The sequence below is a fragment of the Phaenicophaeus curvirostris genome, unplaced genomic scaffold, assembly GCF_032191515.1.
Source record: "Phaenicophaeus curvirostris isolate KB17595 unplaced genomic scaffold, BPBGC_Pcur_1.0 scaffold_467, whole genome shotgun sequence".
In the NCBI taxonomy this organism is placed as follows: domain Eukaryota; kingdom Metazoa; phylum Chordata; class Aves; order Cuculiformes; family Cuculidae; genus Phaenicophaeus; species Phaenicophaeus curvirostris.
The window spans coordinates 47,610-63,746 of NW_027207047.1; the positions used below are offsets into that span (position 1 = coordinate 47,610).

The following is a 16,137-nucleotide window of genomic DNA, read 5'->3' on the forward strand; positions in this document are numbered from 1 at the left end:
GGCCTTCTAGGACCCTTTTAGGATCACCAGGATCCCTTTAGAGCCTTCTGGGACCCACTTAGGTCCTTCTAGTACCGTTCTAGGACCACGAGGAACTCTCTAGAGCCCCCTGGGACGCCCTTAGGGCCTTCTAGGACCCTTCTAGGACCACGAGAAACCATCTAGAGCTCTCAGGGAACCCCTTACGGCCTTCTAGGATCATTGTAAGACCCCGGGGAACACTCTAGAGTCCCCTAGGACTCCTTAAGGCCTTCTAGGACCCTTCTAGGACCACGAGAAACCCTCTAGAGCCCCCAGGGACTCCCTTAGGGCCTTCTAGGACCCTTCTAGGATCACCAGGAACCCTCTAGAACCATTTGGGACCCACTTAGGACCTTCTAGGACCCTTCTAGGACCACGAGAAACCATCTAGAGCCCCCTGGGACTCCTTAGAGCCTTCTAGGACCCTTCTAGGAGTCCCTGAATCCCTCTAGAGCCCCATGGGACCCACTTAGGTCCTTCTAGGACACTTCAAACACCACCAGCATCCCTCTAGAGCCCCCTGGGAAGCATTTAGGGCCTTCTAAGACCCTTCTAGGACCACGAGGAACCCTCTAGAGCCCCCTGGGACCATTTTAGGGCCTTCTAGGTCCCTTCTAGGACCACTAGGAACCATGTAGACCCCCTGGGACCCTTTAGGACCTTCTAGGACCATTGTAAGACCATGGGGAACCCTGTAGAGCCCTCTGGGACCCCCTTAGGACCTTCTAGGACCCTTCTAGGACCACCAGGATCCCTCTAGAGCCCCCTGGAACCACCTTAGGGCCTTCTAAAACCCTTCTAGGACCTTGAGGAACCCTCTAGAGCTCTTTGGGACCCCTATAGAAGGGTCTGGAGGCCTTCAGAAGGGTCTGGATGGGCTCTAGAAAGGTCTGGGGGCCTTCAGAATGGCCCTGGGGGGATCTAGAATGGTCTGGAGGCCTTCAGAAGGGTCCTGAGTGGCTCTAGAAGGGTCTGGGGGCCTTCAGAAGGGCCCTGGGGGGATCTAGAAGGGTCTGGAGGCCTTCCGAAGGGTCCTGAGCGGCTCTAGAATGGTCTGGGGGCATTCAGAAGGGTCTGGATGGGCTCTAGAAGGGTCTGGGGTCCTTCAGAATGGCCCTGGGGGGATCTAGAATGGTCTGGAAGCCATCAGAAGGGCCCTGAGTGGCTCTAGAACCGTCTGGGGGCCTTCAGAATGGCCCAGGGGAACTAGAAGGGTCTGGAGGCCTTCAGAAGGGTCCTGAGCGGCTCTAGAAGGGTCTGGGGGCCTTCAGAAGGGCCGTGGGTGGGCTCTAGAAGGGTCTGGGGGCCTTCAGAAGGGCCCTGGGTGGGCTCTAGAAGGGTCTGGAGGCCTTCAGAAGGGTCCTGAGGGGCTCTAGAAGGGTCCAACTTGGATCTCAAACGGTCTAGGGCCTTCCGATTGGTCCTGGGGGGCTCTAGAAGGGTCTTGGAACCTTCATAAGGGTCCCGACTGGCTCTAGAAGGGTTCTGAGGGGCTCTAGAAGGGTCTGGGGGCATTCAGAAGGGTCCTGAGGGGCTCTAGAAGGGTCTGGGAGCCTTTAGAAGGGTCCTCGGGGGCTCTAGAAAGTCCTAGAAGGGTCTTAGAAGGCCCTAACAGCGTCCCAGGGTGCTCCAGAGGGTTTGCAGAAGTCTTAGAAGAGTCCTACAAGGACCTAAGGAGGTCCCAGGGGGCTCCAGAGGCTTCCTGGTGACTCTAGAAGGGTCCTTGAAAGCCCTAAGTGGGTCCGAGGTGGATCTAGCGGGTACCTGTGGGTTCTAGAAGGTTCCTAGAAGGTCGTAAGGGGGTCCCAGAGGGCTCTAGAGGGTTCCTGGTGGTCCTAGAAGGTTCCTAGAAGGTCCTAAGGGGGTCCCAGAGCGCTCTAGAGGTATCCTCGTGGTCGTAGAAGGTTCCTATAAGGTTCTAAGGGGGTCTCAGGGGGCTCTAGATGGTTCCTCGTGGTCCTAGGAGGGTCCTAGAAAGCCCTAAGTGGGTCCCAGGAGGCTCTAGAGGGTTCCTGGTGACTCTAGAAGGGTCCCAGTAACCCCTAGAAAGGTCCCAGGGGGCTCTAGAGGGTTCCTGGAGACCTTAGAAGAGTCCCAGAAAGCCCTAGAAGGGTCCCACGGGGCTCTAGAGGGTTCTCGTGGGTCCTAGAAGGGTTCTAGAAGGCCCTAAGGGTGCCCAGAGGACTCCAGAGGATTCTTCGTGGTCCTAGAAGAGCTCTAGAAGGCACTAAATGGGTCCAAGGTTGCTCTAGAGGGTTCCTCGTGGTCTTAGAAGCGTCCGAGAAGGCCCTAAGGTGTCCCGGGGGGCTCTAGAGGGTCCTTGGGGCACTAGAAGGGTCCTGGAAGGCATTAAGTGGGTCTCAGGTGGCTCTAGGGGTTTCCTCGTTGTCCTAGAAGGGTCCTAGGAGGCCCTAAGTGGGTCCCAGGGGGCTCTAGAGGGTTCCATGTGTTCCTAGAATAACCCAGAAGGCCCTAAGGAGGTCCCAGGTGGCTCTAGATGGTTTCTCGTGGTCCTAGAAGGGTCATAGAAAGCTCTAAGGGGGTCCTAGGGGGCTCTAGAGGGTTCCTCGTGGTGCTAGAATGTTCCTAGAAGGCTCTAAGGGGGTCCCAAAGAGCTCTAGAGGGTTCTTCGTGGTCTTAGAAGCATCTGAGAAGGCCCTAAGTGGGTCCCAGGGGGCTCTAGAAGGTCCCTGGGGGCCCTAGAAAGGTCCTAGAAGGCCCTAAGAAGGTCCCAGGTGCCTCTAGAGAGTTCCTCGTGGTCTTAGAAGGGTTCTAGAAGGCCCTAAGTGGTCCCAGGGGGCTCTAGAGGGTCTCTGGGACACTAGAAGTGTCCTAGGAGGCCCTAAGTGGGTCCCAGGGGGCTCTAGAGGGCTCCTGGTGACTCTAGAAGTCTCCTATAAAGCTCTAGAAGGGTCCCAGGGGGCTCTAGAGGGTACATGGTGACACTAGACGGGTCCTAGAAAGACCTAGAATGGTCCCAGAGGGCTCTAGAGGGTTCCCTTGGGTCCTAGAAGCGTCCTAGAAGGCCCTAAAGGGGTCCCAGGGGGCTCTAGAGGGATCCTCGTGGTTCTAAAAGGGTCCTAGAAGGCCCTAAGGGGGTCCCAGGGGTCTCTAGAGGGTTTCTCGTGGTCCTCGAATGGTCCTAGAAAACACTAAGGGGGTCCCAGGGGGTTCTAGATGGTTTCTCGTGGTCCTAGAAGGCACCTAGAAGGGTCTAAGTGGGTCCCAGGGGGCTCTAGAGGGTTTCTCGTGGTCCTTGAAGCGTCCTAGACAGTCCTAAAGGGGTCCGAGGGAGTTCTAGAGGGTTCCTGGTTACTCTAGAAGTGTCCTAGAAAGCCCTAGAAGGGTCCAATAGGGCTCTAGAGGGTTCCCTGTGGTCCTTGAAGGGTCCTAGAAGGCCCTAAAATGGTCCCAGGGAATTCTAGAGGGTTCCTGGTACTCCTTGAAGAGTCCTATAAGGATCCATGCGGTCCCAGGGGTCTCTAGAGGGTCCCTGGGGGCCCTAGAAGGGTCCTAGAAGGCCCTAAAGGGGACCCAGGGGGCTCTAGAGTGTTCGTCGGTGACTTACAATGGTCCTAGAAGGCCCTAAGGGGGTACTAGGGGGCTCTAGGTTGTTTCTCATGGTCCTAGAAGGGTCCTAGAAGGCCCTAAACTGGTCCCAGGGGGCTGTAGATTGTTTCTCACGGTCCTAGAAGGGTCCTAGAAGTCCCTAAAGGGGTCCCAGGGGGCTCTAGAGGGTTCCTTGTGGCCCTAGAAGGGTCTTAGAAGGCCCTAAGTGTGCCCAGAGGACTCCAGAGGATTCTTCATGGTCCTAGAAGAGCTCTAGAAGGCACTAAATGGGTCCAAGGTTGCTCTACAGGGTTCCTCGTGGTCTTAGAAGGGTCCTAGAAGGCCCTAAGTGGGTCCCAGGTGGCTCTAGGGGGTTCCTCGTTCTCCTAGAAGGTTCCTAGGAGGCCCTAAGTGGGTACCAGGGGGCTCTAGAGGGCTCCTGGTGACTCTAGAAGTCTCCTATAAAGCCCTAGAAGGGTCCCAGGGGGCTCTAGAGGGTACATGGTGACACTAGAATGGTGGTAGAAAGACCTAGAATGCTCCCAGGGGGCTCTAGAGGGTTTCTCATGGTCCTAGAAAGGCCCTTGAAGGCTCTAAGGGGGTCCCAGTTGGATGTAGAGGGTCCCTGGGGGTCTAAGAATGTCCTAGAAGGCCCTAAGGGGGTCCTAGGGAGCTCTAGAGGGTTCCTCGTGGTCCTAGAAGGGCCCTAGAAGGCCATAAAGGGGTCCCAGGGGGCTCTAGAGGGTTCCCCGGGGTCTTAAAATGGTTCTAGAATGCCCTACGGTTGTCCCAGGGGGCTCTAGATGGTATCTCATGGTCCTAGAAAGATCCTAGAAAACCCTAAATGGTCTCAGGGGGCTCTAGATGGTACTCATGGTCCTAGAAGGGTCCTAGAAGGCCCTAAGGGGGTCCCAGGGGGCTCTAGATGGTTTCTCGAGGTCGTAGAAGGGTCCTAGAAGGGACTAAGGGGGTCGCAGGGGGGTCTAGAGGGTTCCTGGGGCTCCTAGAAGGGTCCCAGTAGTCTCTAAGTGGTCCCAGGGGGCTCTAGAGGGTTTCTCGTGGCCCTAGAAAGGTCCTAGAAGGTCCTAAGTCGGTCCCAGGCGGCTCTAGAAGGTCCTTTGGGGTCCTAGAAGGGTCCTAGAAGGCCCTAAGGGGGTCCCAGGGGGCTCTAGAGGGTTCCTGGTGCCTCTACAAGGGTCTTAGAAAATCCTAGAAATTTCCCAGGGGGTTCTAGATGGTTCCTTGTAGTTCTAGAACTGTTCTAGAAGGCCGTTAATGGGTCCCATGGGGCTCTAGAGGGTTCCTCGTGGTCCTAGAGTGGTCCTAGAAGGCCCCAAGGGGTTCCCAGGGGGCTCTAGAGGGTTCCTGGGGCTCCTAGAAGGGTCCTAGAAGGCTCTAAGGGGGTCCCAGGGTGCTCTAGAAGGTCCCTGGGGGCACTAGAAGGGTCCTAGAAGGCACTAAATCGGTCCCAAGGGGCTCTAGAGGGTTCCCCGGCATCTTACAATGGTCCTACATGGCCCTAAGTTGTCCCAGGAGGCTCTAGAGGGTTCCATGTGTTCCTAGAATAACCCAGAAGGCCCTAAGGAGGTCCCAGGTGGCTCTAGATGGTTTCTCGTTGTCCTAGAAGGGTCATAGAAGGCTCTAAGGGGGTCCTAGGGAGCTCTAGAGGGTTCCTCGTGGTGCTAGAATGTACCTAGAAGGCTCTAAGGGGGTCCCAGGTGGATCTAGAGGGTTCTTTGTGGTCTTAGAAGCGTCCGAGAAGGCCCTAAGTGGGTCCCAGAGGGCTCTAGAAGGTCCCTGGGGGCCCTAGAAAGGTCCTAGAAGGCCCTAAGAAGGTCCCAGGTGCCTCTAGAGAGTTCCTCGTGGTCTTAGAAGGGTTCTAGAAGGCCCTATGTGGTCCCAGGGGGCTCTAGAGGGTCCCTGGGACACTAGAAGTGTCCTAGAAGGCCCTAAGTGGGTCTCAGGGTGCTCTAGGGGGTTCCTCGTTGTCCTAGAAGTGTCCTAGGAGGCCCTAAGTGGGTCCCAGGGGGCTCTAGAGGGCTCCTGGTGACTCTAGAAGTCTCCTATAAAGCTCTAGAAGGGTCCCAGGGGGCTCTAGAAGGTACATGGTGACACTAGACGGGTCCTAGAAAGACCTAGAATGGTCCCAGAGGGCTCTAGAGGGTTCCCTTGGGTCCTAGAAGCGTCCTAGAAGGCCCTAAAGGGGTCCCAAGCGGGTCTAGATGGTTCCTCGTGGTCCTAAAAGGGTCTTAGAAGGCCCTAAATGGGTCCCAGGGGGCTCTAGAGGGTTCCTCGTGGTTCTAAAAGGGTCCTAGAAGGCCCTAAAGGGGACCCAGGGGGCTCTAGAGGGTCCTTCGTGGTCTTAGAAGCATCCGAGAAGGCCCTAAGGGGGTCCCAGGGGGCTCTAGAAGGTCCCTGGGGGCCCTAGAATGGTCCTAGAAGGGCCCTAAGGAGGTCCCAGGGGGCTCTAGAGAGGTCCTAGTGGTCTTAGAAGGGTTCTAGAAGGCCCTAAGGGGTCCCAGGCTGCTCTAGAGGGTCCCTGGGGCACTAGAAGGGTCCTAGAAGGCCCTAAGGGGGTCTCAGGGGGCTCTAGGGGGTTTCTCATTGTCCTAGAAGTGTCCTAGGAGGCCCTAATTGGATCTCAGGGGGCTCTAGAGGGCTCCTGGTGACTCTAGAATTTTCCTATAAAGCTCTAGAAGGGTCCCGGGTGCTCTAGAGGATTCCTTGTGGTCTTAGAAAGTCCTAAGTGGGTCCCAGGGGGCTCTAGAGGGTCTATGGGGGTGATAGAAGTGTCCTAGAAGGCCCTAAGTGTGTCCCAGGGGGCTCTAGATGGTTTCTCGTGGTCCTAGAAGGGTCTTAGAAGGCCCTAAGGGGGTTCCAGGGGGCTCAAGAGGGTTCCTGTGGTTCCTAGAAGTGCCCTAGCATGGTCTAAGTGGTTCCAGGGGGCTCTAGAGTGTCTCTGGGGGCCCTAGAAGGGTCCTAGAATGCCCTAAAGGGGTCCCAGGGGGCTCTAGATGGTTCCCCGGGGTCTTACAATGGTCCTAGAAGGTCCTAAGTTGTTCCCAGGGGGCTCTAGAGGGTTGCTGGCGGTCCTAGAATGGTCCTAGATGGCCCTAAGTGGGTCCCAGGGGGCTCTAGAGGGTTCCTTGTGGTACTAGAAGGGTCCTAGAAAGCTCTGGAAGGGTCCCAGGGGCCTCTAGAGGGATCTCGTGGGTCTTAGAATGGTCCTAGAAGGCCCTAAGTTGTTCCCAGGGGACTCTAGAGGGTTGCTGGTGGTCCTAGAATGGTCCTAGATGGCGCTAAGTGGGTCCCAGGGGGCTCTAGATGGTTTCTCGTGGTTGTAGAAGGGTCCTAGAAGGCCCTAAGGGGGTCCCAGCGGGGTCTAGATGGTTCCTCGTGGTCCTAGAAGGGTTCTAGAACGCACTAAGGGGGTCCCAGAGGGTTCTAGAGGGTTCCTCGTGGTCCTAGAAGGGTCCTAGAAGGCCTTAAGGGGGTCCCAGGGGGCTCTAGTGGGTTCCTCGTGGTCCTAGAAGGGTCCTAGAAGGCCGTAAGTGGGTCCCAGAGGGCTCTAGAGGGTTCCTGGTGACTCTAGAAGTGTCCTAGAAGGCTCTAAACGGTCCCAGATGGCTCTAGAGGGTCGCTGGGGGCCCTAGAAGGCCCCCCAATCTAGACCCTTCTAGAGGCCCCCAGAGTCCTTCTAAAGGCCCCCAGACCTCTCTAAAGACCGCCAGGGCCCTTCTAAAGGCCCCCAGACCCTTCTAGAGCACCTGACATACATTCTAAAAGCCCCCAGACTTTTCTAGAGCCCTCCTGGGCCCTTCTAAAAGTACCAAGACCTTTCTAGAGCCCTTCTGGACCATTCTAAAGGCCCCCAGACCATTCTGGACCACCTAGAGCCCTTCTAAAGGCCCCTGGACCCTTCTAGAGCTTCTCACGTCCCTTCTAAAAGCCCCCAGACCCTTCTAGAGCCCCCCAGAGACCTTCTAAAGGCCCCTGGACCCTTCTAGAGCTTCTCACGTCCCTTCTAAATGCCCCAGACCCTTCTAGACCCCCCAGAGACGTTCTAAAAGCGACCAGGCCCTTCTAGAGCCCATCTGGACCATTCTAACAGCCTCCAGACTCCTCTAGAGCCCCCAGAACCCTTTTAACGGCCCTTGGACCCTTCTAGAGCTTCTCACGTCCCTTCTAAAGGCCCCCAGACACCTCTAGAGCCCCCCAGAGAACTTCTAAAGGCCCCTGGACCCTTCTAGAGCTTCTCACATGCCTTCTAAAAGCCCCCAGACCCTTCTAGACACCCCAGAGATGTTCTAAAGGCATCTAGACCCTTCTAAATCCTCCCAGACCCATTCTAATGGACCCTAGACCCTTCTAGAGGGCCCCAGCGTCCTTCTAAAAGACCCCAGACCCAGCTAGAGCCCCCCAGAGACCTTCTAAAGGCCCCTGGACCCTTCTAGAGCTTCTCACATCCCTTCTAGAAGCCTCCAGACCCTTCTAGAGCCGCCAGAGACCTTCTAAAGGCCCCTGAATCCTTCTAGAGCTTCTCACGTCCCTTCTAAAGGCCCCCAGACCCTTCTAGAGCCCCCCAGCGACCTTCCAAAGGCCCCTGGACCCTTCTAGAGATTCTCACATCCATTTTAAAAGCCCCCAGACCCTTCTAGAGACCCCCAGACCCATTCTAAAGGACCCTAGACCCCTGTAGAGGGCCCCAGAGTCCTTCTAAAAGCCCCCAGACCCCGCTAGAGACACCAGAGAACTTCTAAAAGGAACCTGAACCCTTCTAGAGCTCCTCACGTCTATTCTAAAAGCCCCCAGACCCTTCTAGAGCCCCCCAGAGACTTTCTAAAAGCGCCAAGACCCTTCTAGAGCCCATCTGGACCATTCTAAAGGCCCCCAGACCCATCTAGAGCTCCCCAGAGACCTTCTAAAGGCCCCTGGACCCTTCAAGAGCTTCCCACGCCCATTCTAAAAGAACCCAGACCCTTCTAGAGCCCCCCAGAGAGCTTCAAAAAGCCCCTGAACCCTTCTAGAGCTTCTTACATCCCTTCTAAAAGCCCCCAGACCATTCTAGAGCCCCCCAGATCCATTCTAAAGACCTCTAGAAGCCCCTGGGACCCATTTACGGCCTTCTAAGACCATACTAGGACCACGAGGAGCCATCTAGAGCCCTCTGGGACCCCTTTAGGGCATTCTAAGACCCTTCTATGGCCCCCAGGGACCTTCTAGAGCCCTCTGGGACCCCCTTAGAGCCTTCTAGGACCCTTCTAGGACCACGAGGAACCCTCTAGAGCCCCCTGGGACCCCCTTAGGGCCTTCTAGGTTCATTGTAAGACACCGGGGAACCTTCTAGAGCACCCTGGGACCTCCTTAGGGCCTTCTAGGACCATTGTAAGACCCCGGGGAACCCTAAAGAGCCCCCTGGGTCCCCTTTAGGGCCTCCTCGGACCCCCAGGAACCCTCTAAATCTCCCTGGGACCCCTGTGGGGCCTTCTAGGCCCCGCAGAGACCCTCTAGAGGCCACTGGCACCCCTTTAGGGCCTTCTACGTCTCTTCCAGGACCTGGGGCAGGGCCTAGCAACAGGTGTTTGTTGCTAGGGGGCGTGGTCTGTTGCTAAGGGGCGTGGTCTGTTGCTAAGGGGCGTGGTCTGTTGCTAAGGGGCGTGGCTCCCCTGGGTTTCCGGTCCGGGGGAAGGCGGGCCCTGTTGCCAGGCGCCCCTCGCTTCCGGCGCGAGGCCGGAAGCGGCGGCGGCGGCCCCGGAAGCGGCGGCCCCGGAAGCGCGGGGCTGAGCGGAGGCGGCGATGGCGGCCGAGGAGCCTCAGCAGCAGCCGGATCCGCTGGGCGGGGACGCGGATGGTACCGGGAGGGGACGAGGGGACCCCACCCCCCTTCCCTACCTCCCTCAAGGCCCCCCCAGAGCTCTCCTCGCGGCCCCCAGCTTTCCCCAGCACCCCCCCCCCAGCACCCTCAAATCCCCCTGGCCTCCCCCCCGCCACCCCCCCCTCATATCCCACCCCGAAACGCTACAGCTCCCCCCCCCCCCCCAAAAAGAAAATCCTGCTGGGGGGCCCTCGGGGGTTCCCTATGGAGTGATGGGGTTCCCTATGGAGTGATGGGGTTCCCATGGGGGGGGGGCTCCCTGTGGATCCAGGGGTCTGTATTGATTTGGGGGGTGCCCTATAGAGCGATAGGGGGTCCCTATGAATCGGGGGGGGGGGGGGGCTATGGGTTTAGGGGAGACCCCGTGGCGTGATGGGGTTCCCTATGGATTCGGGAAGGCCCTATGGATTGGGCAGCTCCCTGTGCATCCAGGGGTTCCCTGTGGATTTTGGGGTTTCCTATGGGGCGATGAGGTTCCCTGTGGGTTTGGGGGGGTCCCTATGGATCAGGAGGGCCCCGTGGAGTGATGGGGTTCCCTGTGGATTTGGGGGGGGTCCCTATGGAGTGATGACGTCCCCATGGAGCTGGAGGAAAGGGGGGTGCTGACTTGGGGGGGGTTGTCTCTCCATGGATCTGGGGATTCTCTCTGGATCTAGGGGGGGCGTCATTCTGGATTGGGGGGGGGGGGGGGGGTCCTCCTTGCCCCCAACCCTGACCCGCCGCCTCCTCTCCCCGAGGCGTGAACTGCCTGGCGTACGACGAGGCCATCATGGCACAACAGGATCGCATCCAGCAGGAGGTGAGGGCCCCGAAAGCCCGCGATTCCACCCCCAAAAACCCCACGATTTCACCCCGAAACCGGGGCGGGGCGGAGCCTCCGTCCCCCTCCCCAGCGGCCCCCTCCCCACAGATCGCGGTGCAGACCCCGCTGGTGTCCGAGCGGCTGGAGCTGGCCGAGCTCTACAAGGAATACGCGCCCGACGACCTCGTCTACCAGGGGAAGATCAAGGTGAGCGCTGGGAGGGGGCTGGGACACCAGTGTGGGGGACTGGAAGTCACTGGGACGCCGGAATGGGAGTCCGGTGTGAACCCGGAGGCACTGGGACACCAGTACGGACTGAGAATGGCTTTGGACTCTCATTTTGAACCGGGAACGGTTCTGAGTCCCCCAGTACGGCCTGGGAACGGCTCGGAGACCACGGCGCCACCCGGGTCCTGTCTCCCAGTGCTCCCAGTTTGAACTGGTTTCCCGCAGGACCTGCTCCAGAAGTACTCGCACATCCGCAAGACGCGCCCGGACGGGAATTGCTTCTACAGGGCGTTCGGCTTCGCTCACCTGGAGGCGCTGCTGGAGGACGGGCGGGAGCTGCAGAGGTCAGAGAACCCCCCCCCAAAACCCCCTCGATTCACCCCGAAACCACAGGGACCCCCAAAATGCTGGGACTCCCCCCAGAGCTCTGGAGGCGCCGCCGGAGGACGAGTGGAAGCGGCAGTGCTGAGTGACCCGAATCCCCCAAATTCACCTCAAGCCCCCCCAGATTCACTCCAAGCCCCCCAAATTCACCCTGAGCCCCCCTAAATTCACCTCAAAATCTTCTGCCCCCCCCCCCAGGTTCAAGGAGGTCTCGGCTCGCAGCAAGGAGGAACTCGTGGCCCAGGGTTTCACTGAGTTCACCATCGAGGATTTTCACAACACGGTGAGAGGAAGCCGAAAGCGAACCCCGAACCCCCCCCTCCAGACCCCTCAGAGACTCCCCAAAACCCCCCAGACACATCCATACACCTTTAGGGACCCCTGAATCCCCCCAGGGGACCCCTTGGGAAACCCTCCAAACCCCTCTAAGAACCCCTCAATCCCCCTAGACACCTTGAAACCATGAGGGACCCCCCCAGGGATCCCCCTGTGAACCCCTAGGAACCCCCCAAACCCCTCTAGGGATCCCTCAACCCCACTAGACGCCTCAAATCCATCAAGGACCTCCCAACCCCCACCCAGGGATCCCTAGGAACCCCCCCAAATCCCTCTAGGGACCCCAGGAACCCCCCTGAACTCCCCTAGGGACCCCTGAATCCCCCCAGGAACCCCATGTGAACTCCTAGGAACCCCGCAAACCCCTCTAGGGACCCCAGGAACCCCCCTGAACTCCCCTAGGGACCCCTGAATCCCCCCAGGAACCCCATGTGAACCCCTAGGAACACCCCCAAACCCCTCTAGGGACCCCAGGAACCCCCCTGAACTCCCCTAGGGATCCCTGAATCCCCCCAGGAACCTCATGTGAACCCCTAGGAACCCCCCAAACCCCTCTAGGGACCCCAGGAACCCCCCTGAACTCCCCTAGGGACCCCTGAATCCCCCCAGGAACCTCATGTGAACGCCTAGGAACCCCCCAAACCCCTCTAGGGACCCCAGGAACCCCCCTGAACTCCCCTAGGGACCCCTGAATCCCCCCAGGAACCTCATGTGAACTCCTAGGAACCCCGCAAACCCCTCTAGGGACCCCAGGAACCCCCCTGAACTCCCCTAGGGACCCCTGAATCCCCCCAGGAACCCCATGTGAACTCCTAGGAACCCCGCAAACCCCTCTAGGGACCCCAGGAACCCCCCTGAACTCCCCTAGGGACCCCTGAATCCCCGCAGGAACCTCATGTGAACGCCTAGGAACCCCGCAAACCCCTCTAGGGACCCCAGGAACCCCCCTGAACTCCCCTAGGGACCCCTGAATCCCCCCAGGAACCTCATGTGAACGCCTAGGAACCCCGCAAACCCCTCTAGGGACCCCAGGAACCCCCCTGAACTCCCCTAGGGACCCCTGAATCCCCCCAGGAACCTCATGTGAACTCCTAGGAACCCCGCAAACCCCTCTAGGGACCCCAGGAACCCCCCTGAACTCCCCTAGGGACCCCTGAATCCCCCCAGGAACCCCATGTGAACCCCTAGGAACACCCCCAAACCCCTCTAGAGACCCCTCAACCCCCTTAAACACCTCGAAACCATCAGGGACCTCTCACCCCCCCCAGGGATCTCTAGGAAACACCCCCCAAACCCCTCTAGGAACCCCCCAAACCCCTCTAGGGACCCCCAAACTCCCCTAGGAACCCCTGAATCGCCCCCCCGAGCCCCCCCCGGTTCCCCCCAGCCCCGCGCTGACGGCGTGTGCGTCAGTTCATGGAGCTGATCGAGCGGGTGGAGCGTCGCGTGCCGCTGCCGGAGCTGCTGGCGGCTTTCAACGAGCCGAGCGTGTCCGACTACCTGGTGGTTTACCTGCGGCTGCTGACCTCGGGCTGCCTGCAGCGCCACCGCCGCTTCTTCGAGCAGTTCCTCGAGGGCGGCCGCAGCATCAAGGAGTTCTGCCAGCAGGTAGGGGGGCTCGCACGGGCTCGCACGGGGCTCGCACGTGGCTGGCGTACGGCACGTGGCTTCGCACGCACTCACAGGGCTCGTAGGGGTTCACACAGGACACCCGCGGGGCTCACGTAGGTTCACGGGGCTTCACCCGGGGCTCGTATGGGCTCACCCGGGGCTCGCACGGGTTCACACGTTCTCACACGGGGCTCGCACGTGGCTCACACGGAGCACATGGCTTCACGCAGGCTCACAAGGGCCTCACACGGCCTCACACGGGGCTCACACGGGGCTCACAAGGGGCTCACACGGAGCACACGGCCTCACAAGGGGCTCACACGGAGCACATGGGCTCACACGGGGCTCACAAGGGGCTCACACGGAGCACATGGGCTCACACGGCCTCACAAGGGGTTCACAAGGGGCTCACACGGAGCACATGGGCTCACACAGGCTCACACAGGGCTCACAAGGGGCTCACACAGAGCACATGGGCTCACACGGCCTCACAAGGGGTTCACAAGGGGCTCACACGGAGCACATGGGCTCACACGGCCTCACACGGGGCTCACAGGGGGCTCACACGGAGCACATGGGCTCACACGGCCTCACACGGGGCTCACAAGGGGCTCACACGGAGCACATGGGCTCACACAGCCTCACACGAGGCTCACAAGGGGCTCACATGGAGCACATGGGCTCACACAGACTCACAAGGGGCTCATATTTAGCACATGGGCTCACACGGCCTCACACGGGGCTCACAAGGGGCTCACATTTAGCACATGGGCTCACACAGCCTCACACGAGGCTCACAAGGAGCACATGGGCTCACAAGGAGCACATGGGCTCACACAGCCTTGCACGGGGCTTGCACAGAGCCCATGGGCTCGTGGTCACATGAGGCTCCCACGGGGCTTGCACAGCTCAGAGCACGTGAGCTCACAAGGCTCGCACGGGGCTTGCACGCATCTCCCACGGAGCACATGGGGCTTGCACAGGGCGTGTGGGCTCGCACGGGGCTGGTGCACGGCTCACATGGGTTCACACGCTCACACGAGGCTCACGTGGGGTTTACAGGGGTTCGCACGGGGCTCACACGGCTCATGCAGCTCACGTGGGGCTCACGTGGAGCTCGTGAGCTCAGCCACGGCTCTCGCATGGGGGCCTCCTCGCACGCCGCTGACCCCCTTGCCCCGCAGGAGGTGGAACCCATGTGCAAGGAGAGCGACCACATCCACATCATCGCCCTCGCACGAGCCTTGCACGTCTCCATCCTCGTGGAATACATGGACCGGGGCGAGGGCGGCACCACCAACCCCCACGTCTTCCCCGAGGGCTCCCAGCCCCGCGTCTGCCTCCTCTACCGCCCGGGCCACTACGACATCCTCTACAAGTGAGACCCTCGCACGAGGGCCTCGCACGAGGCCTCCGAGGCCTTCGCACGGATGTACCGGCTCTTCGTGCGACCTCGCACGCGTTACCCCACCCCCCCCAGGTCCATCCAGCCCCTCAATAAAGATGCGGCACCGCTCCCTGCGCTGGATTTATTGGGGGGGGGGGGGGCTCTTGGGGGCCTGTGAGAGTCGGGGGGCTGCGAGGGGCACCTGGGGGGCAGAGGGGGGACCCCGTGGGAGCGACTCATCCCCCCCCTCGTGAAGAGACAAGGGATGGGGGTGCAGGATTTTGGGTTTTCACCCCCTTTCTCCCCATTTTTCACCCCCTTTCTCCCTCTTTTCCCCATTTTTCACCCTCTTTCTCCCCCCTTCACCCCATTTCTCCCCCTTTTCCCCATTTTCACCCCATTTTTCACCCCCTTTTCCCCATTTTCCCCCCTTATCCCCATTTTTCACCCTCTTTCTCCCCCTTCACCCCATTTCTCCCCCTTTTCCCTGTTTTTCACTCCCTTTTCCCCAATTTTCACCCTATTTCCCCTCCTTTTCCCCATGTTTCACCCCCTTTGCCCCATTTTTCACCCCATTTCTCCCCAGTTTCCCCATTTTTCACCCCATTTCTCCCCCCTTTCCCCATTTTTCACTCCGTTTTCCCCAATTTTCACCCTATTTCCCCCCCTTTCCCCATGTTTCACCCCTTTTTCCCCATTTTTCACCCCATTTCTTCCCCTTTTCCTCATTTTTCCCCCCCTTTTCCCCATTTTTCACCCCCTTTCCCCATTTTTCACCCCATTTCTCCCCCTTTTCCCCATTTTTCACCCCATTTCCCCCCCTTTCCCCATGTTTCACCCCCTTTTCCCCATTTTTCACCCCATTTCTCCCCCTTTTCCTCATTTTTCACCCCCTTTTCCCCAATTTTCACCCCATTTCTCCCCCGTTTCCCCATGTTTCATCCCCTTTCCCCATTTTTCACCCCATTTCACCCCCTTTTCCCCATTTTTCACCCTATTTCCCCCCCTTTCCCCATGTTTCACCCCCTTTTCCCCATTTTTCACCCCATTTCCCCCCCTTTCCCCATGTTTCACCCCCTTTTCCCCATTTTTCACCCCATTTCCCCCCCTTTCCCCATGTTTCACCCCCTTTTCCCCCATTTTTCACCCCATTTCTCCCCCCTTTCCCCATTTTTCACCCCCTTTTCCCCCATTTTTCACCCCATTTCTCCCCCTTTTCCTCATTTTTCACCCCCTTTTCCCCATTTTTCACCCCATTTCTCCCCCCTTTTCCCCATTTTTCACTCCATTTTCCCCATGTTTCACCCCCTTTTCCCCATTTTTCACCCCATTTCCCCCCCTTTCCCCATGTTTCACCCCCTTTTCCCCATTTTTCACCCCATTTCCCCCCCTTTCCCCATGTTTCACCCCCTTTTCCCCCTTTTTCACCCCATTTCCCCCCCTTTCCCCATGTTTCACCCCCATTTCCCCCCCATTTCCTCCCTATTTCCCCCCATTTCCTCCCTTCCCCCCCCCCTCCCCCCTCTCTCTCCGCCCCTGGAGGCGGTGCTGCCCCCCCCCCCCCTTCCCCCCCGTTTCTCTGCAGCCGCCGCTGCCGTTCGGACCCCGGTAAGGACACACCCCCCCCACCCCCCCAAAAACCCCGGGACCCCCCCCCAAACCCCCCTTTATCCCCACCCCCCCCCCCCCCCCAAATCCCAGGGTTGCTCCATCCCGGCGGGGGGGAGGGGCTCGGGAGGCCGGGAGCGGGGCCCATCCCCCACCCTGGGGCTGCCGGGGCGACCCCCCCCCCCCATGAGCGCCCCCCCCCCCCCAAAACCTCCCTGACACCCCCGACACCCCCTCCACACCGCCCCCCCCCCCCCCCTTCATCCATGGTACCCAGGGATGCTCCAGGTAGGAAAAGGGGGGGACTCGGGGGGGGGACCCAGAGGTCTGGAGGGG

At 59.5% G+C, this 16,137-nt stretch overlaps 1 protein-coding gene across 1 annotated transcript; it reads left to right on the forward strand.

Moving 5' to 3' along the window:
- Positions 1-9,303: 9,303 nt before the first annotated feature.
- Positions 9,304-14,323, forward strand: LOC138735124 (ubiquitin thioesterase OTUB1-like). Its single transcript, XM_069883016.1, has 7 exons — positions 9,304-9,421; positions 10,183-10,244; positions 10,356-10,454; positions 10,701-10,819; positions 11,058-11,142; positions 12,609-12,803; positions 13,991-14,323. The coding sequence occupies exons 1-7, from the start codon at positions 9,367-9,369 to the stop codon at positions 14,186-14,188; spliced, it is 813 nt and encodes a 270-aa protein (XP_069739117.1). The 5' UTR covers positions 9,304-9,366; the 3' UTR covers positions 14,189-14,323.
- The last annotated feature ends 1,814 nt before the right edge of the window (positions 14,324-16,137 follow it).

Bases quoted from the DNA above. Each gene is read 5' to 3' on its own strand.
- LOC138735124 (XM_069883016.1), top strand. From the start codon at position 9,367: ATGGCGGCCGAGGAGCCTCAGCAGCAGCCGGATCCGCTGGGCGGGGAC. The intron at 9,422-10,182 runs GTACCGGGAGGG...CCTCTCCCCGAG, and splicing joins GCTGGGCGGGGACGCGGATG to GCGTGAACTGCCTGGCGTAC. The intron at 12,804-13,990 runs GTAGGGGGGCTC...CTTGCCCCGCAG, and splicing joins TCAAGGAGTTCTGCCAGCAG to GAGGTGGAACCCATGTGCAA.